Here is a 20,091-nt window from a genome sequence, read left to right as displayed (position 1 = left end):
ACATGTATTTTTGAGCCTCACCCAGTGAGGGTGCTAGCAACCATACTCATGATCTCTGGAGGAATAGTAGGTGCTCTTAACCACGGATCTATCTCTCTAGTCTCAGTGTTAACCTTTTAAAATCAGCATATGTGCCTGTAACCTGTGTGTGTGTGGAGGGGGAGGTGGGGTACTGGGTCTCAAACTCATGTCCTTATGGTACCGCGCTGGTGAAGACTACCAACAAACTATATCCCTTGTTCGTTACTGTGTTCTCTTATTTCCCCAAACCTTTTTCTCTTCTCTTCTTTTATGAAAAATGTATCTAGTCAAGAAGTCCAGAACATTTGCTCTTAGTTTTTCTTATAGTTGTAGAGCAAAGTAATGATCAAATGATAGCCATCCTGGGGACAATTTATGGTATCCATGCAGAAATCTGGCCCAAAGTGTAATCCTTAAAGGCCTGCTTGGGAGGCTGCTGCCCAGCTGGTATATGAGAACTGAATTTTGAAGACTTCTCAGTCTTTTCTTGCTAAAATGCTCTTCTGCAGTGGTGTTTGTGTTACACAGTCTGTTTCTTTCCAGACTTCATAATTCTTTTATGCTCGTCCAGGTGATACCTGTGGGACTGGTCCATAGTAACAACTTCAGGCATCAAATCCTCATAGGTTTTTCCTTGCATGTAAATTGCACATACAGAGTGCTGAGTGTATTCATGGACCACAGAATGTATTGTCCCTTTAGGTTCCAACTGTGTTCTTTTCTCTAACCACTATTGATCATCACAGTGATACATCTTAGCTGTTAGTAGAACTATATGCTGAGTGGTATGCATCCTAGTGACTTTCTGAATGTGTGAGTCTTGGACTCAAAGTGTTTTTAATCACTTAAATTTACTGAAGAATTTAAGAGTTATATTGTCAAGCAGCTTTACTTACAGGCAATAACATAAGGAATGTTCAATATCTTTCTGATGCTGTTACTTTTAAATATCTTATTTTAGAAAAGTGAAGGTTGATGTACATTCTGGACAGCTCCCTAGCATGTCTTGTGTTGACAAAGTGGGCTGGTATCGGTAGGAGGAGCAAGTTGTTAGAAGTGAAGAGACTCTTCTTTACAGCACTGTCTGTCTGGAAGAGAAGTCCATCCCACCATATTTTTGTTTTCCAAATTGTCTTTAACATGTTTATCTTAAAACTCTCTGTGAAATTTTATAGCTTTGTGTTTGGATCTTACACATGGTTGTTAGACTTCTTCTCAGGTAGTATCAGAATCGATGTCCTTAAGAAGCAAGGGTTTTCTTGGTTCATTTTTTTTCTGTTGTGTAGATACATAATAGCTTTTAAATTTTCTACAAATGCTAATTTTATGTCTGACTTACTTTTCCCCCCCTCATACGATAGCTAAGCCCTTAGTTTGTTGTCATATAAATTTGGGCACATGACATATTTGTATTGTTTCCAGCTGTTTGTTTGTTGTATGAGTGTTCTATCTGCTTGTGTACGTTTATGCCAGAAGAGGGCATCAGATCCCAATAGAGATGGTTGTGAGCCACCAAACGCTTGCTAGGAATTGAACTCAGAACCTCTGGAAGAGCAGCCAGTGTTCTTAACTACTGAGCCATCTCTCTAGCCCCTGTTGCCTCTTTTAAAACCAGTGTTTTACAGTTTTGTATGATGGTCATCCTGGGAACCTTGGATACATTTGTTTCTGAGGAAACATCTGTTTTAAATTTTCCCATTGAAGAAAAGAATTACTTTATTTTAAATTGGGAGTTTATTTTTGTTTTTTGAGACAGAGTTTCTCTGTGTAGCCCTGGCTGTCCTGGAACTCACTCTACAGATCAGGCTGGTCTCAAACTCAGAGATCCGCATGCCTCTGCCTCCTGAGTACTGGGATTAAAGGCATGTGCCACTACTGTCCCACAAAAATGTTATGTGTGTTGTGGGGTGGGCATATATATATCACTAAGCACAAATGGAGGTCAGAGGACAACTTTTTAGAATGGATTTTTCACGTTTACATGGCCTATGGGCATCAGATGCAAGTTACAATGCTTTCAAGGTAAGCACTTTGACTTGATGAGCCATCTTACTCTGAAAAGACTGCTTTATAATTGTTCTAGAATGGAATTTAAAATACCCTTACCATTTACTTACGAGACACTTACTCAATGACTCTCCTTCCTTTACCATGGGTTCCAGGAATCAGGCTTTTACAGCAAACGCTTTAACTGCTAAATCATCCAGCTAATGTTTTTTATGCTGTATGTGTCCTAGAGGACCTCCAGTCATCATAATTGACAGTAAATGCCTTTACCCACTGCCAGCCCCCAATAAAACTGTATTATTTTTACCAGTCTGAGAAGCCAGTTTCAATTTCTGTTTCTTGGAGCCTGGGGGAAATGGCTCATTGCTAAGATGATTGCTGAGCAAGCTTCAAAACCCGAGTTTGAATTCTCAGTAAACATTCACATAATAAAACGCAGAGTACAGAGGCACATGTTCTAGGAGGCAGGGACAGGAGCATTTCAGAGGCTTGCTGGTCAGCCAGTCTAGCTAGTTAGTTCCCTGCCTCAAAAAATTAGATGGAGATGTTAGAGAGACGGCTTAGTGACTGAGAACACTTGATCATTTTTTCAGTGGACCTTAGTTCACTTCCCAGAACCCATGTCTGGTGGCTCTCAAGCTCCAAGGATTCTTAACCATTCTTTTGGGCTCCATAGGCATTGCACACAAGTGCAGTCTGTGTCTGTCTGTCCCTTCCCCCAACACACACACACACACACACACACAATAATTTAATTTAAAAGTACAATGGTGAATGATAGAGGAAGACACATGTTATTGATCTCTGACATCCTCACATGGATATGGCTACCTACATCATGTACACACACACACACACACACACACACTCACACGTACATAAATAATAATTTCCTTTTCTTTATCAGTACACAGATACCTTTATGTTTGAGGGTTTTGAATTTTGTATTATTAGTTGCATAATTTATTTCCTTCTGGTTCCTTTGTGTTTTAATCTGAGACAGGGTCTCAGAATGTGTTTGTGGCTAGCCTGGAATTTGCTATTTCTCCCTGGTGGGTCTCTTATCATAAAAATCTGCCTGTCACTTCCTCTTCGGTGCTGGGATGAGAGGCAAGCCGCTGTTTTGTTTTCCTTACTGAGTTTTAAGAACTATGCCTTATATAGGTTAACTCTTTATTAACTTTAATTTTATTAGAAGTGTTCAAATTGATCTTTTTCGTTAACATTTTCTTTCCCTGGTGGGAGATGATGATGACGTCATAATGCCCCTCCCCTTTTCCCCAGACAGGGTTTTTCTATATAGTCCTGGCTGTCCTGGAAGTAACTCTGTATATCAGGTTGGCTTCAAACGCACAGAGATTTGCCTGCCTCTGTCCCCTTAGTGCTGGGATTAAGGATCTTTCTTGACATTTGTCTTTTTGTATTTTTACATGTTTTCTTTTTCAAAAAAAAAAAAATAATAGCATTAGAGCTACTTCAGTCACCTTTTCCCTGAAGTTTGTTTTACCATCTTTTTTTTTTCTTCATTTTCTGTGTAAGGGTGTTTCCCAGTATGCATGCAGTAATCACAGGTTACTGAATCCCCAGAACTTCTGTTACTATGATTGTTATCTGTCCTGTGGGTGCTGAGAATTGAACCCAGGAAGAAGAGCAGGCAGTGCTCTTAATTGTTGAACCATTTTTCAGCCTTTTTAATATTTGTTTTTCATGTATATTTGAGCTTCTTTTTGGTGTCCTGATGTCTTTTTTTCTTAAAGGTATATTTATTTAATTTTATGTGTTTTGCCTATGTATGTGTTCTGTGTTAGAACACAGTGCCAGTGCCCATGGAGACCAGAGAGAGATCACTGAGTTTCCTAGAAATAGTTAACAGATGGTTATGAGCCACCATGTGCTTCCCTGGGAACTGAGCCCAGGTCCTCTGCAAGAGCAGCCTTGTTGTCTTGATCAATTCCTACAGAAGTCTAGAATATCTTAAGGACTATGGTGTTGATCGCCTCTCACTATTATTGATGTAATTACTACTCCCCCCCATTTGTTTTTCTAACTTCCTCTTTGTTTGTGTTTCTTAATTGTTCTATTCTCACTTTTTCAATGCATTCTTTCCCACACAGATATATTTAGCTTGTGCATATTGTTGCTACTTTTGCTGAACTAGCATATTTTTTAGGTTCATTTAAGTAGAATTGTCATCTGAATAACATAAAAGAATTTATTTTTTCCAAAGTCTACTCGTTTGTGTGTAGTTTATGCGTTTTTTTTTTTTTTTTTTTACCACTAGTTAACGTAAATGAGGCAGGTTTTGTGTATGTTCTATTTCATTGCTCCCCTGCCTCATTCAACTAGGTCATTGGAATTATTTGGTTATTAAGTATTTTTGTTGGTATTTAGTTTACATATTGCAAGACTAAAACCTTAAGTGTGCATGTGGCTCACTTGATTTTGGTGTAGTCACAAGACTGCAACTGTGACTATGAGCTAAGTAGATAAACTGTGCTTTTTCTAGTCTGTACTCTTCTCTTTTCCCATCTTTAGAGCCACAGCTCTGCTTTTCTATTCCTAGGCTTGCCCATTTGTGAACTTCATGCAAATAGTATCTTGTACTTAGTGGTCCTTATGTACTTGGCCATTTTAATTTAGTGTTTTATGGTTGCCATAGTAGTGTGGGTTCTTGTTTGTTGTAGTCTATGCAGTACACCATATCTCTCTGAGCCGTTTCTCAGTTGACAGATAATTTGGATTGGTTACACTTAGTGATGATCGTGTGCTTTGGGCATTCACATACATTCCTTGCATGGACATATGTTCTTACTGCTACTGGGAAATACACAGTTTTGGAATTTTCAGGACATGGTAACTTTAATAACTTAAAGAACTGCTAAATTCTTTTCAAGATCACTGCACCACCGTTTTACATTTCTGTCAGAAAGAATAAGAGCTCAGATTTCATCCTTCCTCACCAACAGCATTTGTTACCATGCTCTTAATTGACTGTAAGCATTCTAGAGAATGATAGGGTATGTCATTGTGGTTCTGATTTTCATGTCCCTAGTGTTATGTTTCTTTACATATGCTCAATTGTCATTTATATGTTGTCTTTGAAGATATCTCTGGTCAAATTGTTTGCATAGTTATTTAATTCAGTTGTTTTTATTGTGCGCTCTAAATGGTTCTCTTTCTATTGCACACACTAGACTTTTACTGCAGCCTTCCCGCCATGATCACTCCTTATAAAGTACACAAATGTAAGTTCTTATTAGTCCCAGTTTGAACATTTTACATGTTTTTCTTTATTGTTTGTGCCGTAGGCATCAAGACCATTGCTCAGTTGAAGGCCACAGGGGCTTACACCTGTTTTCTTCTTACAGTTTCATGGTTTTAGTTTTTAGGACTTTCAGTTTATTTGTTTGTTTGTTTATTTGGTTTTTCAAGGCAGGGTTTCTCTGTGTAACAGCCCTAGCTGTCTTTTAACTCCTTTGTATACCAGGCTGGCCTCTAACTCAGAGTCTGCCAGCCTCTGTCTCCTGAGTGCTTTGGGATTAAAGGCCATTACACCTGGCTCTCTCTCTTTCTCTCTTTATATACATTTTAAAAGCTGTTCTACATATAGTATGAAATTTGTATTGAACATGATGTGCTTCGTTTCTGTTTTATTACTGTTCCCGCAAGGCAAGGCCTCCCCCTTGTGATCCTCCTCCTGAGTACTTGAATTAGCTGGTTTGCTGTGATTTCTAGGTTGATCACCCTAAGGTTTTAATTTTCATCCTCCTAAGTAAAAAGTACAAGAAATTTTTTTTTCTTCCTTTTCTCCACTTGTTTTTCAGTGCTGAGGTAGAACACAAGGATTTGTGCTCACTAAGCAAAAGCCCTTTGTCATTGAGCTACACTGCCAGCAAGTACTAATCTTTAATGGCTTTTAGCTTATCTCCTTTCTCAGTATTACACTTTTCTAGAATTTGACCTCCATTTGTGCTTTGAAATATCTCAGACTTTTTTTTTTTTTTTTTTAATAATATCCTACCACTCTTACATTCCAGGGTTTTTAGGTAAGGAATTGTTTTCTTAATGAATTGGTTGTTGAATTGTTTTTTACCACAAAAATTCCAGCGATGAGTCCTAAAATAGACTAGTGTTCTGATGTGTTTTCCAGTTCAAGTAGAGGCCTTCCCCCCTTCCCCCCCCCCCCACACACACCCCTACCTTCTTCCCCTCCCTTTCTCCTCAGAGCCATTGTTCTTAGAATTTATCGATGAGGTGTGTATGGTTTTTTGTTGGTGGTGTTCTGTTTTATCTGATTGAATATTGCTTCTTCAAAACTTTTTTTTCTCCTGGATGTTCAACTTCATTTTATATTTTATATCTCTTAATCAGTCTTTTGTACTCTTTTTTATCTAGTCTCCTCGGTGTCTTTTGTTGATCTGCTTTAGTTCACCTTCTGAGAGCTTTTTCTTTTAATTTTGATGCTTTTGCTTTTTTTTTTTTTTTAACTTTTAAAGAGCTTATTTGCTCTGTTGATTTTTATATCCTTTGTTTTAATAGTGAGAGTTATTTATTTTTCATAGCTCCCTGTATATGCTGATATCTGGGATATTTTGCATCAGTGTGAATTGTCATGAATATTGTGCATTTGAACTTTATTACTTTTTGATTTCTGTAATAGAATCTAGCTTCATGTCACAGGCTGGCCTTGAACTGGAAGTCCTGCCTCTGCGTCCTGAGTGGTAGGATTATTGGTGTGTGCCACCATTTAGGTTTGAGTTCCCAAGTGGGATTGCTTTTTTGGGGACCATGCATGCACTCTCTGAGAGTGGAGGCATTCATCAAGGTAGTGTAGTGCTTCCTTCCTCTAAGTGTCTGTCTGTATCACATTCCTGTAAAGTGCCGTCTTAGGCCTGTGCATGAGATGTATATGGGTTGACTGGTATTGTTCTAATTTGCAAAGTACAGTTTAACTTGAGTAGTGCCTACAGGGTGTAATGTTCCAGTTTCTTCAAATCAAGCTCTGCCCATTCCTTCCCTTCTGTACAAGCAGACTCCCTTTTCTTTCTCTAGCTCTGTATTCACTGCTCTTACATCTTTTCCAGAGTCCTTGCTTTGCACAGGATTTTGGTTCTATTCTCCATGTGTTATGGACTCAAGGCTATATTTCAAATATCTTCAAATTCTGCTTTAGCTCTTCGTCTTGTTTTTCTTGTTTTTTATTCCTAACTGTATTATAAACTCTTGTGTGGGACACTCTTTTCTGGTACTGTGTATCCATTACTGCCATCGGGTTGAAGAGGGCATTTGTGTGCTCAGAAACAGTATTATCCAAACTACTTGTTCTATTTGGGGGGGGGGATGATTGAGTTCATATCTATTAGCTTTTAATTTGTATAATCTCATTTAATTTGATGAATTTTTTAAATTACTGTTTGCAAGTCTTTTTTTGTTTTTGTTTCTTTTAAGAGTTCTAGAGAAATCTGGCTGGGTGTGGTGGCACATGCCTTTAATCCCAGCACTTGGGAGGCAGAGGTATGCAGATCTCTTGAGTTTGAGGCCAGCCTGGTCTGCAGAGCAAGTGACAGGACAGCCAGGACTACAGAGAACTACTTTCTCAAAGAACCAGAAAATAATAATAATTTAGAAATACAATTACGCCTCTAAAAGCAATGGTATATATATATATATTTTTTTTTTTTTGCCATAAATCAGCCTGAGTTATCTGTCTCTCATTTCTTTGCTTGCTAATAGCTTTGAGTATCTGTCTACCTCTGTATTGTTTCTCACTTCTGTTTATATAGACACTTTCCAGGTGCTCTACAATAGTTTATGCTTACGGTTATTTAGTTTTTTTTTTGTTTGTTTGTTTTGGGTGTTTGTTTGTTTGGTTTTGGTTTTTTGAGACAGGGTTTCTCTGTGGTTTTGGAGCCTGTCCTGGAACTAGCTCTTGTAGACCAGGCTGGTCTCGAACTCACAGAGATCCGCCTGCCTCTGCCTCCCGAGTGCTGGGATTAAAGGCGTGTGCCACCACCGCCCGGCTGGTTACTTAGATTTTTGAGCTTGAAATTATAGACAGTGTCACCCTGACCATGATTGACAAAAAAAAAAGATAATTGAGAAATTATGATGGTGAATATTGTTAATTTAAGGTATTTAAAATATATGTTTTTATTCTTCTAAATTGTCTTCTATGCTGATTTGTTACGTGTTACTTACTATGATTTAGCGTTCTGTTGGCTGTGTGCCAATGTGCTGTAATAACCACTGATAATCCTTCTCATAAGGAAAGACAGAAATTGCAGGTGGATACTGACATGAAATGAAATTTCAAATGAAGAAATATCATTTGCCAATATCATTTTTAGTAGGGGACTTTTTTCTGTAACAAGTAGATTCTGAATCCTTTCAGAAATTATTTTGTGATTAAAGATGTGGAAGGGAAAGTGTTTTCAAGTAGGAATTTTTTATTATTAATTAAAGTATTTTTGAGACAGTATCTGTTTGACCCTGGACAGACTGGAATTCACTTTGTAGGTTAAACTGACCTCAGATGTGTTTTTCTCCTGCCTCTGCCTCCTGTGTGCTGGGAATTCAGGTGTGTGCTTAGCCAAGGACTTTTAATTGTGGATTATCTTCCCCTGATTAGGCAGTTTGTTCATTGTAAATCAGTACCCTTGTGTGTGACTTGTTTATGTAGTATTTTTCTACTCCTCCATGCTGTTTATAATTTAGTGTTGTGTTTATTAACAGGCATGTCAAGGTACATTGTTGTTTAAGCACTTATGTGCGAATTCCGCCTTGTTCTTTAATATTCTATAAATATGTGAGTGACACAGTGTTAGTTTTGTAGGTAATTTTACCTTTAGCTATCTAAGTGTCCACGTGGGTACTAGCTAATGCTCAGTGTCAATGTGCTTTAGTTTCAGTGTATGTGAGTAATTCTAGTAAGCCTCAACTCACAGGTAGAGACTACAGCTTTGCATTAAAATAGTTTCACGAGGCCTGGTGGTGGCAGCACATGCTTTTAATCCCAGCATTCTGGAGGCAGAGGCAGGTGGATATCTGTGAGTTTGAGGCTAGCCTGATATACAAGAGCTAGTCCCAGGACCGTTTCCAAAGCTACAGAAAAAACAAACAAAATTATCAGAATTGAGAATGATTCAGCGAAGTCTTGATACTCTAGTGTAAACTCTGCTTGTGCAGCTTTCCCTCCCCACTCCCCTTCGTTGTTTGTCGTGGCATGCATTTAGTCTTACAGACTTGATTTGTGTTCTAATTTTATACCTACGAAGGGCCCAGACCTTCCCATTAGCTTAGCTACATCTCCTCCCACATAAGCCAAGTCATCACTGATGCTACTGAAATGTCTCCACATTCTCTTTCTTGTCCTTCAGATGAGATAGAAATTGGAGTTGATTGAATCTGAGTTTAAATCTTGTCTGTTAATCTGTGTTTTTACTTATAATTCTTTTGGCCTTTAAGTTAGTTTGCTCATCTGTGGTATGAGGATGAAGTAGGCTGATGCTCAGGAAAACGTTTAGATTAGTGCCTGGCATGGGTTAGGGGACAGGATCACTGCCACACACAGTGCTGATAAAAACAGAAAAGTAGTGAACTAGTTTGTTCATCTTTGACCTTCAGGATTTTCCTCTCAGGGATACTTAGAAATTAGCTTTAGGGGAAACTATGTAAATTCAGTCCATATTATTAACTAAGTAGTTTTCTTTTTAAAAAAAAAAAGCTACAGAGTTTTAAAGTTTCTTCTGAGGTTTTTGAAATTTCTGATCTGCTTCATTGTTGATACAGCAGAAGCTGAATTATAGCAATTGGACGGTGCTTGGTTGAGAATTTGCAGTTGACTTGCATTTGAGTCCTGACTCCTTGTTGGCTTTGTACATGTGTCTTTGATTAAAGAACATAAACTCTGTGTCTAGGTTCTGACTTATATTGTTAATACCTAACCTACCTGCTTGCTGGTAGGTGCGCATAAACTGTTGCCATCATTGTGTTGAGGCCCTTTGGAAGTGCAAAGTGCTCTTTAGAGACATCAGTTTTGTTCACCTTATTTTCTGAAAACAAAGCCTTGATGTCTTATGAGACACTACAAATTGAAACACATCCCATTAATAATAGCTCTATGGCCAAAGGTTTTTCAGGCTTTTTGTTTGTTTGTTTTTTCCAATTGTGAAGGTTTTTAGACATTCCCGAAATAGCAAACAGTTTTTGGACAAGTGTGATTTGTAGCTCTAGATCACCTGTTCCATCTCAGCTCAAAACAGCCACCTTCATTAAACCTGTGACTAACTCACCTGGCTCTAGTTAATTTGCATTTCATCTGCATCTATGCATGTTGTTATCAGTATATGTTTTGTTTGAGTGTTTTGTAAATCATCTTATGCTTTTACATGTTACTCGTTCGTTTTCTCAGCTGGCTTGGAATATTCCAAAGGGTAAAAACACTGTTTCTCCCTCCTCTGCAGCATTTGTGGGAGAGGGTACTTTTGTTCAAGTGGTGTCCTTGGGCTGTGGTTGAGTAACTTGCACTTGAACACACATTTGCCCCAATTTCTAGCTATTTGGTGTATGCCTAGAGTTACATACAGGCATCAAAACAGGACTTGTTTAAAGATTTGGTGCTTAATTTGCCACCATGTATTTTAACATAGTCTTAGCTGTTATATTTGGCTGAAGAAATTTAGTAGATTTTTATTAATTTGAATTTTAATACCATAACATTTAGGGAATTGTGTTGTTTGGGCAGTAATAAACAGTTTAAAAAAACTTGAGAAAAAGCTATTCAAGAGCCTCAGTTCTGGTAGTTTTCATTATTTCATTAAATTAATTTGTTAAATTTCTGGTGATTCTTACTATAGGGTTAGGTTATCGACTTTGATAAGAAGCAGCCTGTTGCTCATTCATTCGGAAATGACTATATTAAGAAAAAGAAACTCCTTTGCCTTTACTTTAATTGGCATTTTCCTTAAAACAAGATTTTTTCTTTGCACTTTAAATTAATGTTTCTTCCACACTAGTGTTTACATTTTATTTTCAGAATTTTTTTCCCTCTAAGACCAATCTGCTGCTCCACTAAGACTCTATTTTTGCATCTTCCCCAGGAATGTCACTCTCTGCTGGATCTTCCCCTCTTCATTCCCCCAAAATTACTCCACATACCTCTCCTGCTCCTAGAAGAAGAAGCCACACTCCAAACCCAGCGAGTTTCATGGTGCCGCCTAGTGCCTCCACTCCTGCCAATAACCCTGTTTCTCAGACTCCGTCCTCTGGTCAGGTGATCCAGAAGGAGACTGTCGGAGGGACGACTTACTTCTATACAGATACAACTCCAGCACCTTTGACTGGAATGGTACGGCTCCCATTGCAGAGGGAATTGGCACTCTTAGGAAAGCTGCTCCTCACTAACGAGAAGGGCACCCATCATATTGGGAGGTTTATAGGGATGGGAAAACATACTTTACTTTTTTAACTCATTCAAAGACCTAGTTGGGCCTGAAATTTTATAGCTGAATAAATACTTTTCTTCTTAGACTTTTTAAAATTACTGTTTTTAAATAAAATTTAAAATTATCGAAATAGAGAATTTACAAAATGAATTTTTTCAGAAAGTATTCTTCTAACAGTTGTCTGAAGTGTTTAGTTCACTATTATTAAAACATTTCAAATGTATCAATTTTTTGCTATTAGATAAAAATTAAACTTTTATAATGGAGAAAAATTGATTACATTTTCCTCCTCCTCGCCATTTTAGGTATTTCCAAACTATCATATTTATCCTCCAACTGCACCTCATGTTGCTTATATGCAACCAAAAGCAAATGCACCTTCCTTCTTCATGGCTGACGAGCTCCGACAGGTATGCCTTTAGAAGCTAGGGCAGACACTGATTATTGGCTATGCTTTAGAGCAGGAGAATGGATGTGCAGGCCACTGTCTAGTCTCGCACCATCGCCTAAGCAAGGAGATTTAGAACATCGAAGTTTTGTGTATGTTTAAGGAAATCTTAAATAATGTATTAGAGTATAAAATATAGAATTTAGTATTTAAATGTGCTTCCTTTCTGTGCTTTGTGTTCTTTGTTCAAAAAGGACTCTTTACATGGGTTTCTTTGTTTGTGTGTATATGCATGCTCACTTGAATATATTAGGGAAAGCGTATGGAAGTTAGATTTGTGGGAATTGGTTTTTTCCTTCCACCATGTGGATTCTGGGTACCAAACTCAGATTAATGAGGCTTGACAGCAAGTGCTTTTCCTCACTGAGCCATCACATGGAAAGGGTTCTTTAAATATAGCATACATAATTTAAATGGTTTCTAACCTTGAAATTGTTGCTAGTAGTTTGATACAGTAAACTTTGCTTTGAATAACCTAACAAAAATTTTAAAGTAAGTTTTATAAAATACTTTATTTTGTTTTAAACAACTTAGATATTCTTGATATTTATAGCTTTTTACATGTGCGTTCTCAAAAATATTTTTATTTTGCAAAAGGTTCTCCTAGTGTGTGCATGCATGTGTACGTGAATGAGTGTATGTGTGCAAGTTATTTATTTTTGCAGTGCTGGGGATAGAATCCAGGACCTTATGCATGCTAGGCAAACACTGGGCTACATCTCCATTTTCTGTGTAATGATTTTAGAATGAATTATTGATGAGCTTAATAGATCTTTTATATATTTCATTCTGATTCATAGCACCTTTTTCTTTTAAATGTAAACTCAACCTTAATTATGGTAGCAAGTCTATCTAAGGTTGGAATTTATATATATTAATGTCTCTAGAAATGTTATAGGCGTATTAAAAGTAGTAAATAAAAAATATTATTTAGTTACAGTGAAAAAAATCTAAGATATCAGAGGCTCTATTTATAATCTGTTATTTAATATGCTTGTTTCTTGTTCTTAGGAGCTGATCAACAGACATTTAATAACAATGGCTCAAATTGATCAAGCAGACATGCCAGGTAAAATGCGTATTGATACACCTCCTCCCTCACCCCTGGCAGAGGCAGGCTCTCGGGGTTTGAACCAGGATAGCCTGGTCTACAGAGGGACTTCCAGGACAGCCAGGGCTACATGGAGAAACCCTGTCTTTGGGGAGTAGGGGGAAGAGAAAAAGAAAAAACCCACATAAGTGGGTGGGGTGTGTAACTGGATCATATATTAAGCCCCATTTAAAAAAAAAATTAGATTAACAGCTTATATGCCTAAGAACTTTTAAAACTCCCACTGTTTATACCAGTATCTAGAGAAAGCCTTTTAATAGGTTAAACAGTAAAAGCCTATTGGTCCTATATAGGACACAAAGAAGCTTTTTTTCCCCTGGGAAGAAATACTGGGCTCAATGGAAAACATTCACCTGGGAAGTGCAAGCTCTCAGGTCTACTCCCCAGCACTGCAGGCTAAAATCACAAGAAAAAAAAAAAACCACTGATGAGTTCTACTAAATTAAAACTTAAAAAAAAAAAAAAAGACCCAAAGACACCTGCTGTAAAGAAGAACTAAATCTTGGAAGGAGATATTTGCAGTCTGTGCAACTGACAAATAATAGACAAAAGACCTGACCAAACAGCTCATCCGGAAAATGGCCAAAGATGAATGTGGGCATTTTATGGACAATCCTTATAGCCAACAAATATGTCACAAGAAGGAAATAAGGAAATGATCTGATAACTTGTCAACGTATAGTAGGCTATAGATCCGCATGTTCTCAGTAATGATAGCTTAAATTGTTGAACCTGCAACTGCTTTAGAAAGCTCAAACTGTATATCTGTATGCCATTTATCCAGCACTTCTGATTCTAGATCAAGGCAGGTCGTTTTAAGAAAGCATGTATAAAACAAGCTAGCAGCTAAAAGTGAATGGGGATGAGTCGAAAACTTTTTCTCTAAAGTTTGGACATGACATGAATGCCACTTTTACCTCTTCCATTCAAATCTGTACTTCAAGCCTTAGCCAGAGAGAGCACTCAGGCAAGAGAAAGAAATAAAGGCATCCGATTAGAACTGCAGTTCAGAAAGTTTGTCATACTTGCTATAAAAACAACAAGACTATTCTAGAAAAGTTCTAGAACAATATTATAGATTCAGCAAAGTTGTTGGATACAAAACCAACATTCAGAAATAGCTTTTTCCACATAGCCGATAAATAACAAATAAGCATATACCAGTGATGGAATAAGTTTAACAAAATAGTTTGAAATATTTGTCATGGAATCCCTGAAAGAATTTGGGATGCAATGGAAGGGTGTCCTACGTTTGTGGACTGGAAGGACAGTGCTATTAAGATGTCCACACTAAGATACAATGAATAAATGAGTAGAACCCCCCCCTCCAAAAAAAAAAATGTTTAGGGGCTGGAGAGATGGCTCAGAGGTTAAGAGCATTGCCTGCTCTTCCAAAGGTCCTGAGTTCAATTCCCAACAACCACATGATGGCTCACAACCATCTGTAATGGGGTCTGGTGCCCTCTTCTGGCCTGCAGGCATACACACAGACAGAATATTGTATACATACTAAATAAATAAATAAATATTTTAAAAAATGTTTAAACTATCCAAGGGTTTGCAGTTCATGTGGTTTATGTCAAATAAAGACATCAGTAGAACCAGCACTGACAGGACATATTATTCCTTTCTAGAGATTTGTTTCTCAGTGTTATCAATTACCTGTGGTTTGCAGAACTGTAGAATACATTCTATAGAATCAGACACCAATAATGTGTGATTCCTTAGGTAAAGCACAAATGTTTTTGCTGCCTTTTTCACCCTTGGCTATGGTACACTGAACCCAGAGCCTCATGTATGCTTCTTATCACTGAGCTACATCCCCAGTCCTGAATCTGTAATCTGGTGCTTAATGCCAGATGGCGTTTTAACTCAGGTATAAAACAAGTACTGACTGATTCAGTGTTACTTTCAAACCTGTGTGAAGTGGAGCATGAAGAACAGATGCATATAAATATTATTCTGATTTTTACTATTTTTTATTTGAGTGATTTATATAATTTCCATAATGAATCAAAAGCTTTCTTACCAAGCTATCTTACCCAGCTATCTTACCAAGACTTAATTTATGTCAAATCCATAAATATACTGAACACTTCCTACACATTAGTGATATTGTATTAATGAAATTGAGCTCTTACTCTGGAGAAGCTTAGAGACAAGGAAATATAAACAAATTTTTGGGTTATTTTTCTTCTTCTTCTTCTTCTTCGAGACAAGGTTTCTCTGTAGCTTTGGAGCCTGTCCTGAAACTAGCTCTTGTAGACCAGGTTGTCCTCGAACTCACAGAGATCCTCTGCCTCCTGAGTGCTGAGATTAAAGGTGTGCACCACCACTGCCCAGCAGGAATTACACACGTTTATATAAGACATTATACACAGAACAGCTGTTTGAAAAGCAGAGTTTTTCATAGCACTGACTCTTAGACTCTAAAGAGAGAGTTGCAAGGACAGTTGAATTTGCTAATCACTGATATAGGAAAGGGGGCTATGCCTGAGGATAGTAGGAAGTGTTTCAGAAAGGACCAGCCCTTTGTTACTTGAAAATTAAGACTGTTGAGAGTGGGCTAAACTAGGTGAAAAGGAGAGTGCTCTGTGCTCAGGACTGAGCAGACTGTAACTGCAGCTCAGAGAGCTATGTTCAGTGAGTTCATGAGGAAGCTTCAGTGCAGCATAGGGGCCTTGAAATTCATTAAATCCAAGAGTAGTGTATCACAAGTTCAGCAGACTAAAGGAAGGACGGAGCTAAGCATCTTGTATTCATAACCTTTTTGTTCTGTGACCATTTTCAATCATTCACAGCGACCGCACACAAATTCAAAATGTACAACTTCTAAAGCCAGATAGAGTATGCTATGAAATCCCTGTATATTGAACAGGATTTGTCTTTTCCTTTTATATTTGTTTGGTGTTAAAATCATGGTAGCAGTTAAAAGGTTGTTTTAAATGCCTGCTATAGCTGATTTCCCTCTTGTGCCTTCACCTGACTATTTTAAATACATTGTCAGCACTGGTTTACGTGCACCTCTTCTTAATTACTGGAGCAAGCATAGTTTCCTTCCGTTGTTCTTACTTGAGCTTGAGGTTTTTAAGAGTTTGGTGCCATCTGTCATGTTTATAGGTACATTCTTGCATACTGTTTTAATGTTGCTTATTTCAAATTTCTTTATACTCTAAAGATAATGACAAATTTTTGTTTTTATTAGAATAAAAATGTTGTATCAAGTAATGACTCATTTCTGGTAATTATTTCTGAAAACAAAAATCCTATATTTTGCTGCCAGGAGACTGGAAATAACTTTGAGCATGTGAACTTCACTTGGGCTTTGGATACTTTGTAAGCTGGTTTACTGGTACTGAAGCTGTACTTAGTTTTATAGACTTGTAAGTTCTACACTGTCTTCTGATACAGATCTATTAGGATTTGTCAGTGAATATCGATGGATTTTATTTCTTTTATATTGTGAGTGATTTATGAATGAAAATTGTTTTTCTGTGACTTACTCAGCAGTCCCCACAGAAGTTGACAGCTACCATAGCCTCTTCCCTCTAGAACCACTGCCACCCCCCAACCGGATACAGAAATCAAGTAATTTTGGGTATATCACATCTTGCTACAAAGCTGTAAATAGCAAAGATGATCTACCATATTGCCTTCGGAGGATACACGGTAAGGAAGATGGGTCTCTCTGTCAGGAGTGTATTACTTGAGCTAAGATTGTCCACACGCTCCTGGAAACAGGGCTGTATTTATCACACACGTTGGAAGACAAGAAGGTTTCTTTTCCTTTACTTCTCTTTTTGTTTTCTTTCTTTCTCCTTTCCTTTCTTTCCTTTTGTCCCCAATTGAAAATTGATGCCTTATAGGCAAAATAGACCATTTTAGAAATTTATATTTCTCTGTTATTTGTGGTTGATTATAGTAGAAAATTTTCTTCTTTAGGTTTTCGTCTTGTCAACACAAAGTGCATGGTGTTGGTTGATATGTGGAAAAAAATTCAACACTCAAATATTGTGACTCTGCGTGAAGTGTTTACCACTAAAGCATTTGCTGAGCCCTGTAAGTAACTGGTCCTGTGGTGGTTCTGCTCATGAATTTCACTGTCTCAAGCTGGACTTCTGTGATGTGCGTTTCTGTTTTCTTGTAAGCTCTTGTGTTCGCATATGATTTCCATGCTGGAGGAGAAACTATGATGAGCAGACACTTTAATGACCCTAATGCAGATGCCTACTTCACGAAGAGAAAGTGGGGTAAGAGAGATGTGAGCAGACTATGCTTTGATGCATGCTTTTCTTCTGGGGAACAATAGTTTTGTATTAAAACATATTGAAATTTATTCTTGTCATTTTAAGACCCCTACTGTACCCTTTTTAAGGCATCTCAAAGAATTGGGATTGGTTTGCAGCAAGTTAGGAGAGTGTATGTATTGACTCAGATTTTATGCCAGTATCTTTTTTGTGCCCTGTAAACATAATTTGATAGTCTTACCATCCAGTGTTCCTATATGATAAGTTTTGAAACTAACTTCCCAAAACATATGCTTTTGTTTGTTATATGTCAAGTCAGGTTTTAAGTAACTTTACTTAAATGAAGTATTTTTTTCTGCTCCTTTTCTAATATTTAAAGTCATTTTATATTCCAACTATTTAAAAAAAAACCCTAAAAATTTGTAATTAGAGTCCAAAATGTGCTTATTTTGAGGGGAAATGATACCAGAAAAAAATACCAATCCATTTTGAGATGTCAAAACTTACATTTTTGTGTATGATCTCACTTTGTAGTGTAAAGCCAAAAATGAAGCATCACATTGGTAGCTGTGCTTTAATCCTAAGATTTTCTTGAATACAAAGCATAATACTTGGGTTTGCTCATAATCGTGCTTTCTGCACTCTGACAGCTGAAAGGAGAGAGCTGTGGTTACACAGGCATTGGACAGTGTGGCCCTGTCTCTCTTTGTTGTGTCACCTGCACACAGACACAGTGGAGGATGTGGTACAAATTTTCCTAAAGATGAATATGGCTATGGGTCGATTTTATTTTAATAACAACCTTTGAAGTGGCTAGCTTTGATTTATAGCTGTCTTAACCTGAGCACTGTTGCTATTTGGGCTACATCATTTGTTTTGTAGTAGCTATTTTATAGTGCAGGTTGTTACCTGCCTATTGGATATCTCTCTACCTCATCTCTGATGCCAGAGAGATCTGCAGACATTACCAGTGTTCTCTATTGAGAACTACTCAGAGCATTTTGCCAATTTAAAATATCTGTATTCTGTTCTTATATTTCAAACAATATCTTCCGTGTTTACATTTTCTCAGAATCAGTCCTTCCATTTTACACACCCACCCCCTCCACACACACACCCCACACCCCATTTCTAGACAGGTTCTGTGTAACAGCTCTGGCTGTTCTGGAAGTCACTCTGTAGGCCAGACTGTCCTCTAACTCACTACCTGCCTCTGCCTCTGAGTGCTGGGATTAAAGACATGTGCCACCACCACCCAGCCCATTTTACACTTCTGTAACCTCCCATAATACACCATACACACATGAATGTCTATTGTTTTCTCTTACTATATGATTATCGTTTTAGCAACTTATTTTAAAAGGTGACTTTGTTAGAAGTGCATTATTTAGAAGATGGGGATGATGTGAGATAGAGAAATTATATTTATATAGACATATGCATATACATATTATAGAGATCATATATAAATTATAGAGATTAAAATCATGTGAAATGATTGACACAGTTAAGCCCTATGTGTTTGCTCCAAGTCCTCCTATAATCCTAACACTTAGGAAGCAATCGCCACAAGTTGGAGGGCTACACCATAAGATTCTGGTCTTAAAAACAGAATAGCTAGGTGTAATAGCTGGTGTAATCTCAGCACTTAGAAGGCAGGGGCAGGCAGGTCTCTTGAGTTCAAGGCCAGCTCAGTCTCTTTGTAGTAAGTTCCAGACAGCCAGAGCTGCGTAGACTCTGTCTTAGAGTTCTTTCTATGAGACTGGAGAGATGACTCTGGTTTAGAGCATTGGCTGTTCTTCCAGAGGTCCTGAGTTCAATTCCTAGCAACCACAACCATCTATAATAGAATCTGATGCCCTCTTCTGGCCTGCAGGTATATATGCTGAGCACTCATAAATAAAATTAAAAAAAAAAAAATAAGTAAAATTTTTTTTTAAAGTACAAACTTCTTTTCCTGGTGGTGGTGCTTTGGGCTAAACTGCAGGTTTTATGCATGTTGAGCTGTACACTTGTACGGCTCTCTCAGGTCCTCTGACATGATCTTATCAACTTCTGCTAAGAGCTATTTGGAGAATTCTAAGTCATCTTTGTAGAGTGTAATGTCTTCATTCTATCCAAATTGAGATGAAATGGTTCGTTTTATATGTGCTTATTAAAAATGTTGTAATTACATAGTCACTATTTTTTTATTCATGATTTTTGAAATAAAGTCTTGTTTTGTAACCCTGGGTGCCCTGAGTTCTTATGTAGACCAACCTGGCCTAAAACTTGGAGCAGGCATCCTGATTTGCTTCCTGAGTGCCAGGATTATATACAGATGTCATGACACCTGGCTTGTACTTTCTATTTATTACAATTATTTGTAATTAACCATTTGACTTTCACATTTTTAGCCTCATTCACAGAAAGTTGGTTTACAACCATGTGGCTACAAGATTATGTTCAGGGAAATAATTAACAAAATCTGAATTAAGTTTTTATGTCTGTCACTTAGTTAAATATTGACATTGACCTAGTAGGTATAATGAAAAAGCAGTTTCAAAGTTGGGGATGGGGGCTGGAGAGATGGCTCAGAGGTTAAGAGCACTGGCTGCTCTTCCAGAGGTCCTGAGTTCAATTCCCAGCAACCACATGGTGGCTCACAACCATCTATGAGATCTGGTGCCCTCTTCTGGCGGGAAGGCATACATGCAGACAGAACATTGTATACATAATAAAAACAAATAATTAATTTTTTTAAAAAGCTGGGAATGGAACTCAGTGGCAGAGCTGTTGCCTAGTATGTGTGAGTACCAGGTTAAATACCCAGTA

At 37.6% G+C, this 20,091-nt stretch overlaps 1 protein-coding gene across 5 annotated transcripts in view; it reads left to right on the top strand.

The window, feature by feature from the left end:
* Nucleotides 1-20,091, top strand: part of Pan3 (poly(A) specific ribonuclease subunit PAN3) — a 103,534-nt gene that overhangs the window by 64,585 nt on the left and 18,858 nt on the right. For 3 of the 5 annotated variants that reach the window (XM_057763964.1, XM_057763967.1, XM_057763969.1), the window contains 6 exons: nt 11,127-11,374; nt 11,777-11,881; nt 12,931-12,988; nt 16,538-16,699; nt 16,973-17,089; nt 17,179-17,280. In XM_057763964.1, the coding sequence (XP_057619947.1) occupies nt 11,127-11,374; nt 11,777-11,881; nt 12,931-12,988; nt 16,538-16,699; nt 16,973-17,089; nt 17,179-17,280 (792 nt within the window). The remainder of the gene's footprint in view (nt 1-11,126; nt 11,375-11,776; nt 11,882-12,930; nt 12,989-16,537; nt 16,700-16,972; nt 17,090-17,178; nt 17,281-20,091) is intronic. The other 2 variants (XM_057763965.1, XM_057763968.1) reach the window with 1 other exon arrangement.

The sequence above is a fragment of the Chionomys nivalis genome, chromosome 3 (assembly GCF_950005125.1).
Source record: "Chionomys nivalis chromosome 3, mChiNiv1.1, whole genome shotgun sequence".
Lineage (NCBI taxonomy): Eukaryota > Metazoa > Chordata > Mammalia > Rodentia > Cricetidae > Chionomys > Chionomys nivalis.
The sequence above is the reverse complement of the archived record's forward strand: the minus strand, read 5'-3'. Positions and strand labels throughout refer to the sequence as shown.